The 12,533-nt window shown below is 41.2% G+C and overlaps 2 protein-coding genes and 1 non-coding gene across 3 annotated transcripts; 2 read left to right on the top strand and 1 right to left on the bottom strand.

Moving 5' to 3' along the window:
* Positions 1–526: 526 nt before the first annotated feature.
* LOC119297616 (protein PSK SIMULATOR 1-like) lies at positions 527–7,480 on the top strand. The gene is made up of 15 exons (XM_037575339.1): positions 527–768; positions 856–1,111; positions 1,243–1,468; positions 1,545–1,695; positions 1,793–2,011; positions 3,520–3,845; positions 3,956–4,020; positions 4,129–4,214; positions 4,318–4,366; positions 4,445–4,551; positions 4,646–4,834; positions 6,267–6,380; positions 6,469–6,545; positions 6,673–6,717; positions 6,828–7,480. The coding sequence occupies exons 1-15, from the start codon at positions 577–579 to the stop codon at positions 7,021–7,023; spliced, it is 2,298 nt and encodes a 765-aa protein (XP_037431236.1). The 5' UTR covers positions 527–576; the 3' UTR covers positions 7,024–7,480.
* A 1,280-nt stretch (positions 7,481–8,760) lies between these two features.
* Positions 8,761–11,918, bottom strand: LOC119302240 (cysteine-rich and transmembrane domain-containing protein WIH2-like). The gene is made up of 3 exons (XM_037579279.1): positions 11,735–11,918; positions 11,274–11,565; positions 8,761–9,072 (listed from the first exon to the last, which is right to left on the bottom strand). Exons 1-3 carry the CDS (start codon positions 11,778–11,780, stop codon positions 9,015–9,017), a joined length of 396 nt encoding a protein of 131 aa, XP_037435176.1. The 5' UTR covers positions 11,781–11,918; the 3' UTR covers positions 8,761–9,014.
* A 71-nt stretch (positions 11,919–11,989) lies between these two features.
* On the top strand, positions 11,990–12,063 carry TRNAN-GUU. Its single transcript has one exon. It is a non-coding gene; the product is annotated as a tRNA-Asn (tRNA).
* The last annotated feature ends 470 nt before the right edge of the window (positions 12,064–12,533 follow it).

Genomic DNA, 12,533 nt, shown 5'->3' with positions numbered 1-12,533 from the left:
AATTTGGGACCGAGGTAATAAATGGCAATCAAGGTTTTGTTCACTACTTACTGCACTAGTATATTGGAAAGAACCTTTCTTCACACCTGTAATTTCATCTTATTATTATTGGTTGTGCTTGTGTGTAATTTAATCCCAAGATGGATGCAGATTTTGTTGAAGATCAGGGAAGGGTACTACTTATTCCTCACCCCTTTTTAGTCGCAAGGGTGGCAAATTCATTTTGATCCTGTTGAACAGATGCTCCCAGTTTTGAGGTGCACCTGCAAATTTCCATCAACATACTAGCCAAATACACTAAAAAATAAATTATATCGCCCACGCGTTGTTACAGATAATGGCAATTAGACTATGTTATAAGGCGAGCCATAACCACTCGTGATGCAAACTTAACCTATGTTACACGCTAATCGGTCGTCATTATATATTATTGATACTTACTGACAACTTTTATCCCAACTTTGGAGCAGAGAGGGTCACATCTCAGCTGTTTGCAGGACTGGCTCACATAAGAAGGGGATACGGAGGTAAACAGACCGTCATAACCTATTGCTGTCTTTACAAGAGTATAAGAAAATGGGCAATGAAGCTAGTGCGCATGCCAATACTTTCCTGCCAAACACTATGGATTTTGGTATATTTGAGAACATGCTACAAGAGCCAAGTGTCACTCCAATTTTCCTGCCAGTAGAATTTCTTAAAGCCATCACACACAATTTTTCCAAGGAGCGAGAACTCGGAAAAGGTGGGTATGGAGTGGTTTACAAGGTATGGTGGATTCTTTTTCTTCTTCACTATCCACTTTGAGAATATCATCAAAGAAAATGTCTATACTGAGAAAAGGAGGTTGGACAGGGGATGCTTCAAAATGGGAAAATGATTGCTGTGAAGAAACTTTTTGAAATGCAACTAGAAGATGATCAATTCCAGAATGAGGTCACCTATCTTATCGGGGTTAAGCACCAAAATATAGTACAACTTGTAGGCTACTGCGCTGAATCACGGTGGGAAGCGACGCAAGTAGGAGAGAAATATGTCATGGCTGAAACGCGGACAAGACTACTCTGCTTCGAGTATCTAGAAAATAACAGCCTTGATAAGCATCTTTCTGGTATGTTGTGCTGTAGCCAGATCTTGTTTTCATTTATACTTCATTATTTTGGCATAAATTAAGTTGGATGATACAATATACATATATTGGTTCTTTATGCATATAGTGGTTCTTCTGTTCTATTTCTACAGCTGAATCTTGTGGACTTGAGTGGCACATAAGATATGATATAATTAGGCGAGTTTGCAGCGATTTGCATTACCTTCATGATGAGTGCCGCATTATTCATTTGGACCTTAAACCCCAAAATATATTGTTGGATGATCATATGATGCCCAAGCTTGCAGATTTTGGTATGTCTAGGCTCTTTGGCAGACAACAGTCTCGAATTATCACCAGAAGTCGTGGGGGTACATTGTAAGCTATTCCTCCTCAGAAATTCATTGTTTTCCGATTGATCTAGTATATAAAAATGTATCATTTTTTCCTGCAGTGGATACATGGCTCCCGAGTACATAACAAATGGATTGATCACAACAAAGTCAGATATATTCAGTTTAGGCATTATAATCATAGAGTTAATGACGGGACACAGGAAATATCCCGAGAGTAGTGAAACACCGTTTGAGGACTTCATCGAGAATGTAAGATGAATAAATCCATCCCACAAAAAAAAGTAAGATGAATAAATCCAACATTTTCATTTTCATGATATGCTAAATTATTGTGGCAAGTTTGTAGGTGATTGCAAATTGGAGGCACAGATTGGAAAAAACACTAAGTTATAGAGCGTTGGAAACATGTTCCGAGCAAGTAAATAGATGCATCGTATTAGGACTAAATTGTCTTAATCCCGATCCCAGTAAAAGGCCCTCTGCATGGGATATATTACAAACGCTGAATGAATTGGAAAGCACAAAATATTGTTTTGACATGAATGATGTGCCAGCAGTGGGCCAGGTATGATAAGTAATGGCGTGCATTGGTACATGTTATGCTACTCCTTCCTATCCAAAATAAATGTCGCGGTTTTGAACTAAGGTTAAACTAAACCCTAAACCCTGAACTAAGGTTAAACTAACCTTAGTTCAAAACTGCGACTTAATTTAGATCGGAGGGAGTAGTTTTTATTTTCAATAAAGGGCATTTTATTAACTCCAAACATCGCATTGCGACGGCACAGCATCATAGAGTTAAATTGATACAAACTAAGTGTAAATCCCTGCGCTTTGCTGCATTTTATTCTGAAATATTTTTACATAAAATTTGTATTTTTACGCATAAAGTTGTGAAGATCAAATGTTGTTGAAGTGCAAAAAATAAATTGAAATATTAAATTTTCATACATTAATTTTGACACAATTAAGACAATTTCAAGGTGCATTAGGAGTCAGTTTTTAAACTGGAATATTTTTAGAGTGATGTGACCTAAAGTGGATGTTGCATTAGGAGTCAGTTTTTTTAGAATAAAGAGGGATAGCTCAAGCAAACAAGCGTCAAAACTAGAAAAAAAATTTGACTGACATATAGCATTACAAAAGGAATAAACATCCTAAGGTTGCTGGAGGACCAATCAAGATTAAAACGCCATCCATATGGAGTAAACACATTCTCAAGCTAGCACTCCATTGACAGTTGTGCCATAGAGTTTTACATACATCAATATAAAAAAACTAATTTTATTGCTTCAATAAAAAGCTGATATACCATCCTTTCTTATGGTAAGTTTTTTAGAAAACATCTTCATTGTACTACAGGAAAGGGAAATCGAACTCGTAAGAATTTGCCAACTGGATTATCTAACTTTTCCATTCATGGAGCTTTTTAAATAAAATTTATGCGTTGTTTTACAAGAATGGTCAACTGGATATCTGTTGAAATTATTTTTCTAAGGATCTAAGGTGCTCCCAAATTGTTGTGGACCGTCCTTTTTTTTATCCAACATTTGATACACATATTACCTCAGATGAGTAATAGGTCATCAAGTACTTTCCAAAGGCCAGTATGGTCAATTTAATCTCTCATTTTCTTAATGCTAGGCGTATTTATTTTTTAGGGAATTTCTAATTTGTTATGTGTACATGCTATCTTTCCTCCTTTTTTTTTTGAGGGTTCCTCTTGAATTACTGATTTTATTCCTGGTAGAAAATCACATATGGCCCATGAACAGCCCATACGGGTCACTTAAAAGAGCTCCTCTGTCAAAAAAAATCTCACTCGAAAGAATTTACAGTAGCACTGCTTCATGTATTTAGTCAAGGAAGAAAATAGTTTTAGATTACAGAGGTGCAAAGCACACAAATCTGAACAGCACATACGGGTAAACTTTGCTGAGCTTATCTTTAATTCAGTAGTCGAGCATTGCATTTTTTTAATTCTTTTTGCAGGGAAGAGCATTGCATGTTAATTTACTAGCCTAAAACAAAAGTGCTTGATATAGTAGTTCATGGCCTCCTCTAATCTTACAGGAATCAGAAATAGACGCATTTGCAGGGTGTGGCGATGTGAATTCCAACAATTTAACAGCAAAATTGAACAGAATGATAAGTAGATCATCCTCCCCAAGTTATACAAATATGAGCGCCGTTTTCCGCTCTGCTCCCAAAGGAAGAAAGATATCGATCCATGCTTTCGAGATCGCCAACACAATTGTCAAGGCCTCCAATCTGATAAAATCCTTCTCTAAAGAAAGAATAAGACACCTGAAAGAGGGCATGCTGAGGTCTGAAGGTGTCCGCCGTCTTATTTCGGAAGATTACAGTCAGTTGTCCATTGTCATTGAAGACGACATACGGTAACATGATTTGCTGGACCTGGTTGTTTAGCAGTTTATATTTGTTGAAAAACCTTACATGCATTTGGTTGGAATTATGCAGAGAGGACGTGAGACGATTTTCGATAGAGGTTGCCAGGTTTGGAGATCTGTGTGAAGATTGTCAATGGCACAATCTCAGTAGATATTTCTGCAGGTAAAACTTATCGCGGTTGCCAGTTAATTCACTGTGGAGTCCATGTCTTCACCATGCCTCATCTTTATGTGTTGTTTCTACATACATTGCTCTTGCCAATGAACAGAGGTGATTCTCCACTGCCATCTAAGAACTTCAGTGAAGAGGTACCTCCCAGTATGAAGTATCTAATAAGATTGGCACAACACACCCGGGTTAGTATATACTCTTCTTTTTTTTTTTGCACAGTCGTTACATCCTTGTGGAGAGATGTTTTCATCTGACAAAACACTGAGATTCCATTTTCCATTTGTTCAGGTTCTACATGAAGAAATGCTAGCACTGGACAGACTTGAGCACGCTTCTTGTACTACAAGCTAGCTAAGTCGTCACTTGCATTCAATGAGTCTCTTCTCCTTTCTAATTATACAACAACTATATGCAGATGTAGCGGCTATTCCTGCTAGGAAACAAATTGATGCTATCAAGAACCAAAGGGGTGCGGTGAAGGTCTTGAAAAGCAAATCATTTTGGTCAAAGAGTATGGACAATGTAATAACCCCCGGTGACGATGATTTGCTATTAGTGTTTCTTCATTCTAAGTCTAGTCATGGAATTGCCAATTATCCATGTTGTCTTGTTGCAGATTGTGGAGAAACTTGTGGAGATCGTAGAATTCATGCATCTTCAAATCAACGAAGCTTTCTCGAAGAGTCATGCAAATGCAGAGCAATCATCTGGAGAACTTCACATAGCTATCAACCTCACGAAAACGTTAGGAGCTACTGGACTTGCGTTGCATTATGCTAATGTCATTTTGCAGCTAAAAGCTTTGGTATGCCTCCCCTGACATCAAGTTATATATCAGTAAATATTTTTTGAAAGAAACCACATGCATGTTTATTATGTAAAGTTGGAAATTACTCCCTCCGTTTCTAAATATAAGACCTTTTAGAGATTTCAGTACGGACTACATATGGATGTATATACAGTGGCGGAGCTACAACAAATAAGTTGGGCGGGCCAATTTTTTTTTTCTAAACCATACAGTTAAGTAGGCATGAGTTAGTGAAATTTCAGGTTGCCTGTATAGGGAAACTGGTAACAGGATGATGTTGTCAAGTAAAATTTGGACAAATAAACGAAATTTCTTGTGCGCTAGCTGCCTGCTGGTTCTATGGTCTTGTGCTCGTCGCCTGGGTAATTCATCGGTGGCTAGCCGCTGGCAGCCGCCATGGCCACGCCCGTCGTGGCATAGGGATGGGTCACCGTAGGGGTTGCTACATGCGGCGCCCGACTGCCTGGCTATTGGACCTCTACATCTCTGAGTGGCTTGCTCAGTGCTGAATCGGGGCAGAGAGCTCATAGCTGGATGCGAGGGAGACATGCTATTGGATTAAGCTGTTACATGTACAAAAGAGTTTTATTTGTCTCTGGAGCTGGGCGGGCCACGGCCTTGTTTTGCCCTCACGAAGCTCCGCCAGTGTGTATATAGACACATTTTAGAGTGTAGATTCACTCATTTTGCTCCATATATAATCTGTATCGGAATCTCTAAAAAGCCTTATATTTAGGAATGGAGGGAGTACAACAGAAGTTTATATAATAGTAATTGTGACACCAACTTGAACACCGAAATTAAGGATCCTTACAACAGAAGTTTCAGACAGGAGTAAAGCCAAGGCCAAAAAACTACTATAGTGAAGCAATACAGCCGCAATATCTTCTCAATGCCTTATCTTCATCTGTATCCCTGCCCAAATGCCTAACACAGCAACAAAGAACAAGCATGGAACACAATGTTATAAGGGGACCGGATCACTTTATGATCAGAACAGACTCCGCTCCTTTTCCAAAGCAGCTGTACAAAATATGTCCCCAAAAGGGAGATAAGCATGCATCCAAGCAAATTGTTGCCACAAATGATTAGGGTACATGAAGTTCCCGGGGGAGATCAACAACTTCCCAACCCACTTTCGCCGCCCCACAGACAAAGAACATGTGATGAACTGATTCCACACTATGCATAAACTTTTCATTCAGTGAAATTTGGCAAAGCTTTTGCCACTGTTTTTAATTTAAAGAGAACACACACACACACACACACACACACACACACACACACACACACACACACACACATATTGCATCCTGGAAAAGCTGCCACATGAAGAGCTTAGCATTCCAAATCAGGATGTGATGTAACCCTCTCCCCAGCCAATCATAGACTCTTGTTATGCTTTAATGACTACATATCCCACTGTCAGGCATTGGTATCACCGGTGGTTCCTCAAAATGACCGGGAGGCATTATACCAAGCACTGCCTCCTCAGATTAAGCCAGTTTTGCATACCCAGCTGCGTAGTCCCGGCAGAGATCAGGTAAGTAGCACACCCTTTTTAGCAAACATAACGTGTACAAAATAGCAAATCCATACCTTGTCATCTCGGTTGCCTCTGCATCTTGTAGAACATGACGCGAGCAGGGGTGAGAGCTGAAATGAACAGGGTACTGCGATGGCTTGTGCCAGCTGCCGAATCCACAAGGTACTTGATGCAAGTTAACAGAACAGCACTACTTTTAATAGTACTGCACAGATAACTAGACACTGGAATCTTGTTCTTAACGATGTACGTTCCCGGTTAAATTTGTTGCCTTCTTGATGAATATCAGGCGGTACCACGTGAATGGAGTATTTGGAGAATGGGAGATGAAAGGGTACGCAGCGTATAATCGCCCGCTAGTCTTGTTTCTATGTTTGCTCATGCAAATAGATGTATAAACTGCAATGTCCTGTCAGGCTCTCATGAGTTAATTCACTGTGTCAGGATTGAGGGTATCGATGTTGACGAAGCAAACTGGTTCGAACAAGAAAGTCGGATCAGTTTCAGTTACATGCTCGCCCATGCAGATGCCAAAGTGAGCAAGGTAGAGACGCTCTACTACGCCAGCAAGGAGAGGACCGAAGGTTACATACTGGACCTTGTTCTGGCTCTTCATCGTCTTGTTTCGCCCGCGGACTAGAAACGAGCCGACTATGAAGGCTCTGATAAACAATTGAGACAAGCACAACTTCAAGCATTTGAATGAACTTATCATCCAACCTACACCGTCGAAGCAACGAGGAGATGTGGTGTCCGTGGGTGCCTGATTTTTCGCCCTTTTCAGATGCATCATACAATTCTAACGCTGAGAAATGAGGCGATTCTTGTGAATTTTCAGCTTTTAAGCAGGCTCTCATTTGTTAACGAAGCTTTTGTGAGAACTCTCTGGGATTTTAGACAGAAAGCTTTCACTCAGTTTAATAGACAACTAGAAATGGTGACCTCACATTTGCACAGCTAGGTTTTCTTTATGTTTTTATATGTGTCATTTGGATTTTTGACATGCTCTTCAAAACATAACTTTTATCTATTATTGTTGCAGCTTATTGTATAAAGTTGTAAAATACCATCAAAATATCCTTGCTAAATAAAATGTTGTTACTTTTGCTTGACCTATTGAAATATAATTTTTCGCCAATCAGTATGATGACACGCGATTTATGGCAACCTTTGAAACATACGACAAACGAGTTACTCGTGCAGAGCTCGAACATAAGAATAACATTGTCTAAATCTAGTAAGCATTAGTATGAACATGGAGTAAAAAAATAAAAGCAACTATTCCCACAGCAATCACGTCTGGAAAATTTTATGTATCTAATCCAGTGGCAGAAGTACAGATTGTTAGAAGCAATAAAACAATATTTGTCAAAAGTATCAAACATCAATCATCACAAGTAGAATCATTTTGTGGATGCACAGAAAGAATGAAGAGCATATGCCTTTGTGAACACGACCACGCAGTAAATTTCGGATTCCGTGATCGCCTGATCGGAACCATCGATTTCTCTTTGGAGAATGGAGAGTGCAAGAACAAACGATGAACACCTGGAGAAGTGGCCTTGATCATTATGCCGGGCCTTGTTAATCCCAATATACGTGGGCTAACTACGATCTGATGGCAAATTTGAGACGATCTGGCTTTCTGAGACGCCAACCTCCTTGTGAAGAGCTATAGCTCCTTTATATGAAATTGGAGAAAGTGGGTCAACTCCTTAATTCCATCTATATGAGCATTCATTGAATTGTTTTCTAGTTTGTGATAAATTGAGATTTTGTCATAGAGATGTTTTTTTTACAATTCAGTTTGAGACATTCATTGAATTGCTTTCTAGTTTGTGGAACTTATATGTACTGTAATGTATTTATGCGAATCAGCGTCTATTTTTTTTAGTATATATATCCTTAACTATCTTAGTAGAATGCTCTAGAGCGTACATGCTGCCCTGACTAGTGTGTGTAAAGTAAACAAAAAACTATGTGTATAATCTATCTGCTGTGTAAAAAAACCTAGAGCCTTGGCACCAAGTAGTCATGGCAGCAGCCGGTAGTTCAACCTCTAGGATTACAACCCATACGGATTTTTCCTAAGAAATCTATGCACTAGGTCATAGGAGTGTCTGTGTTGGTAGAAAAAAGAACCCATCGTCTTCAGGTGAAAACACTAGGGCCTTGGCACAGAGTAATCAGCTGTGACAGCAGCCACTTGCTTGATGTGTAGGGTTCTAACCCTACTTTTGAATATGTCAGGGGAGAGTTCTAATTCGCCAATCTTTCTATACCAGTTATCTAGAACACTGATATTTTTTTATCATTTACCAGCATGACCTATCAGTTACTGTGCCAAAGTACAAACTCAAGCCTTCAGATCTGCATCTACGAGCATTTCAGCACCAAGTTTCCACAATCAACGAATGAAAAACAGTCAAGTCTGGATCATGTACACTTTGCACAACACCGTCCATCCATGGCCCAAACAGTTCAGCAAACAATGTAAACACAGTTTATTTGACACAGGTAACAGAATACGTTCATATAGCTACACATAATACCAAGCCAGAAGATTCACTAGATACTGCGGCACGCCCAATGTCGAAGATGCAAGACACGAGTAGCTTCCAAGCACGCACATCACCAGAAACAGCAGCAGCACTCCTCCAGACAGCAGCAGCAGCATAGAGCGGCCAACCTGCAAAAGGAAACGCAAGGTTAATGCGATGAAAACAGGAAAATTGAATGAAAATACCAGGGGTCTTGTGCAATAAAATGCTTCATCCATTGACACTCCGGTATCTATACACATCTTTGTCGAACAAAAAATCTGTATCAAGACATCATCCTGTGTACTAGTATGAATTGACACTCCGGTATGGTGTAAGTCTAAAACCCCCAAAATACATTGATTAAGGCATGTAGACTTAGCTAGGGATTACCTCACATAGAAAAGGACAGACCCAGTGCATAGAAGCTCCCACACAAGGTGGGGTCTGGGAGGGGTTATAGGAACCTAGTCTTACCCCTGCAAAGTGCAATGCAGAGAGGCTGGTTCGAACCCAGGACCTCTTGGCACAAGTGGGGAGGACTTCACCACTGCGCAGAGCCTGCCCTCGGTGATTACCTTACATCTACTTAATAATTTACAGACTGGTTAAATGTATTAGTATTACTAGCACAAAAGCCCGTGCGTTGCAACGGGGAAGAAAATTGATGCACTGATTTGAGAAAAAGGCTAGTTTCGCCATTCACCAAAATGCCCATCAACGCGGCATACGGGTCATGCATGTACGCTTTTATCATGTCATCATTTCCTTTAATTAGAGCCATGCATGTATCTTTTTCTCATTTAATTTAATTAGAGCCAATCACACCATGCCAAGCCCATAAATCCTTCTAATTAGAGCCAATACAACATGGTTGCATCGTCCATATCCCCTTCATTATGGAGTTTTCTCTCCTTTTGGTATGCTGTTTCCTCTCTTTCTTGGTTTTGAAGATGACTTGCTGATATAAGTTGAATCTACTACAACTCACGTGTGTATATAAGTTGGTGAAATTTGATCTAAAGGAGCGAGGTAGGACTAATACTGATTGAATCAGTTCTTTACTGCAATCCGATTATAGGCCGGCTGGCTATAGCCTTCGTGGCCCAACCCAGAGGTTAGGGGTTCGATACCCAGTTAAAACATATATTTTTTACCTTTTTTCATGAAAGTGGCAGGAGCAGGCCCATCAAAGGAAGGTCGATGCCCAGCCAGTTGGGCCGTTGCACCTTCCGACTATGTTCTCCCATCGCATGAAAACACGGCCAGAAATTCACGTGAATAGTACCACCTCATTAGATTAAAAAAAGTCCAAATAACAAAATCACGTAGGCGGGACGAAACCAAGAATACCACCTTGCTTTATTAGTAGGTATAGAGGTATAGATTTCGCATGAAATTAAAACTCTTCGCTAGTCCACAGGTTCAAGGCTTGGTGCCCAAAATGACGTGTGCAGCTATCAGTCATCCTACAGGTGCTTGCATAACACACTGACTGTTTTTTTTTTCCTTTTGGGTTCAGCTAACAGGTAGTACATTCAAACAAGTTAATTACAGGCACTTCTCAAGGGATGTATTTTGGGTGGACACAAAGCATTGATGAACATGAGCATCTATTGGTTATTCCAGATCGCCGCTGTCTAAGGCCAATGACTATCTGCAACTCTGCATCAGGCAACAGTGTGCACTAGTCTAGCAGACGTATCCTACCTCCATTCTCTTTTAGATGTCGACTTAGAGTGCATAATAAATGCAGTGTTCCAAAGATGTGCAAACAATATGTCAACTAACCATCATAAACTATGGATTTAACGACATTGATAAATCAAATATCACACGGTCAACAAAAAACTTTACGGGCTCCTGCTACAGCGTGGCATCATCTCGAAGTTGTGTGTTACTAAATGTTTCAATATGGAGGCAAATGCACACCAGCATATATCTGTGATTCTGTATAGTATCACTTCTACACAATGCTTTGTTTTATTAGGTGCTAGTAGATACAAGAGTTTTCATTGTGAAGTTTTTGTTTAGGCAACAACTACTGAACTATTTACTTACTACACAAATTCAGCCAGCACGGGGAAATTAATCTCTGGATGATGTATTCGCGATTCAGACATACTTTAGTCTTGAATATGTAAACGATTTCATAAGGAACCAACCAAGCCCCTCTCACAAAGAGACCAAAGAGCTAGCTCCAGAACAACTAAGCATAACCTGATGATCTCAATTCTCAAATCTCAACAGTGCAATGTAAACAAGAAATTAACCACAGATAACATGATGTTCGAATCACATACCCCAAAATCATAATACATGTCGAGAGAAGGCCTGAATTTAACATTACCATCCTTTGAGGAAGCCAAGGCAGCAGTCATCATCGTTGTGGTGGTGGTGGTGATGGTGGCCATGGTGGTGGTGGTGGTCCTCGGCGTGGTGGTCATGGTGGTGGTGGCCGTGGTGGTGATGGCCACCGTGCGGCGGCGGCGGCGGGTAGTAGTAGGGCGGCGGCTGCTGCGGTTGGCCCTGGCTGAAGTATCCCTGGTACCCCGGCGGCGGCGGCGGCTGCTGCTGCGGCGGCGGGTAGTACGGGCCCTGCTGCGCGGCGGGCGCCGGCGGCGGGTACACCGGCGAATACCCTGCAAGCCGCGCGGAACAAAAAACACAGATCAGACCATGGCAGACCCTACCCAACAACACACGCCCCCCAATCGATCGAGAGAAAAGCTGCTTCGGTGCCGATTTGGGGGGGAAGCACGGAGGGTTTGGGGGGAGATGAACGGGGGGCGGGGCGGAGCGGGGACTTGCCTGGCGGCGGGTAGGCCTCCTGCGGAGGGACCTGCTGATAGCTCATCGTCTCTCGGCGTCGGCGGCGGCGGGGTCGATCCCTTTCTCCTTGTGATCTACGGCGGGCGGACGGGGTCGTTCGGTTGACGCCGGGCCGGAGGAAAGCCGAGACGAGAAGCAAACCGCACGGGGTTCTCGCCGCGACCCAGCGACTTCCTTCCGCTTCCCGTGGGTTCCAGTGGTATATAAAGTTTACCACGGCAAATGACCAACAAAGCTGGAATAGCTCAGTTGGCTAGAGCGTGTGGCTGTTAACTACAAGGTCGGAGGTTAGAGCCCTCCTTCTAGCGATTTTTTTTTTTATTTCATTCAGTTTTTACCTTTTGCCATCACATTAGATATCATTTGCATCCAAACTATTTTTGCTGCCAGACATGTCGTTCTCGTTCAAAAATATTGCATGTCTCACTTTTATTAGAGATACTACTTGGTCTTTTCTAAACATTGTATGGTCGATGAACCCGCTAGCTTCCTTTTGAATGCTCTTATAAACGATGTACCTTCACTGGGAATGGATAAATGAGCTCGAGGGCTTTTCTTGCAAAAAAATGTACTACTTGGTCTTTTATCACATCAAAAGATATGAAATTCCGGGAGCAGAATCCCCCCACATTAGATGTCCTTTTGCCATCACTTCAGATGTCCTTCTAATCAAAGCTATTTTCTTTGCCATCACATTAGATGTCATTTGCATCCAAACTATTTTTGTTGCCATGACATGTTCAAAAATATTGCATGTCTCACTTTTATTAGAGATACT

The sequence above is a fragment of the Triticum dicoccoides genome, chromosome 5A (genome assembly GCF_002162155.2).
Source record: "Triticum dicoccoides isolate Atlit2015 ecotype Zavitan chromosome 5A, WEW_v2.0, whole genome shotgun sequence".
In the NCBI taxonomy this organism is placed as follows: Eukaryota; Viridiplantae; Streptophyta; class Magnoliopsida; order Poales; family Poaceae; genus Triticum; species Triticum dicoccoides.
The sequence above is the reverse complement of the archived record's forward strand: the minus strand, read 5'-3'. Positions and strand labels throughout refer to the sequence as shown.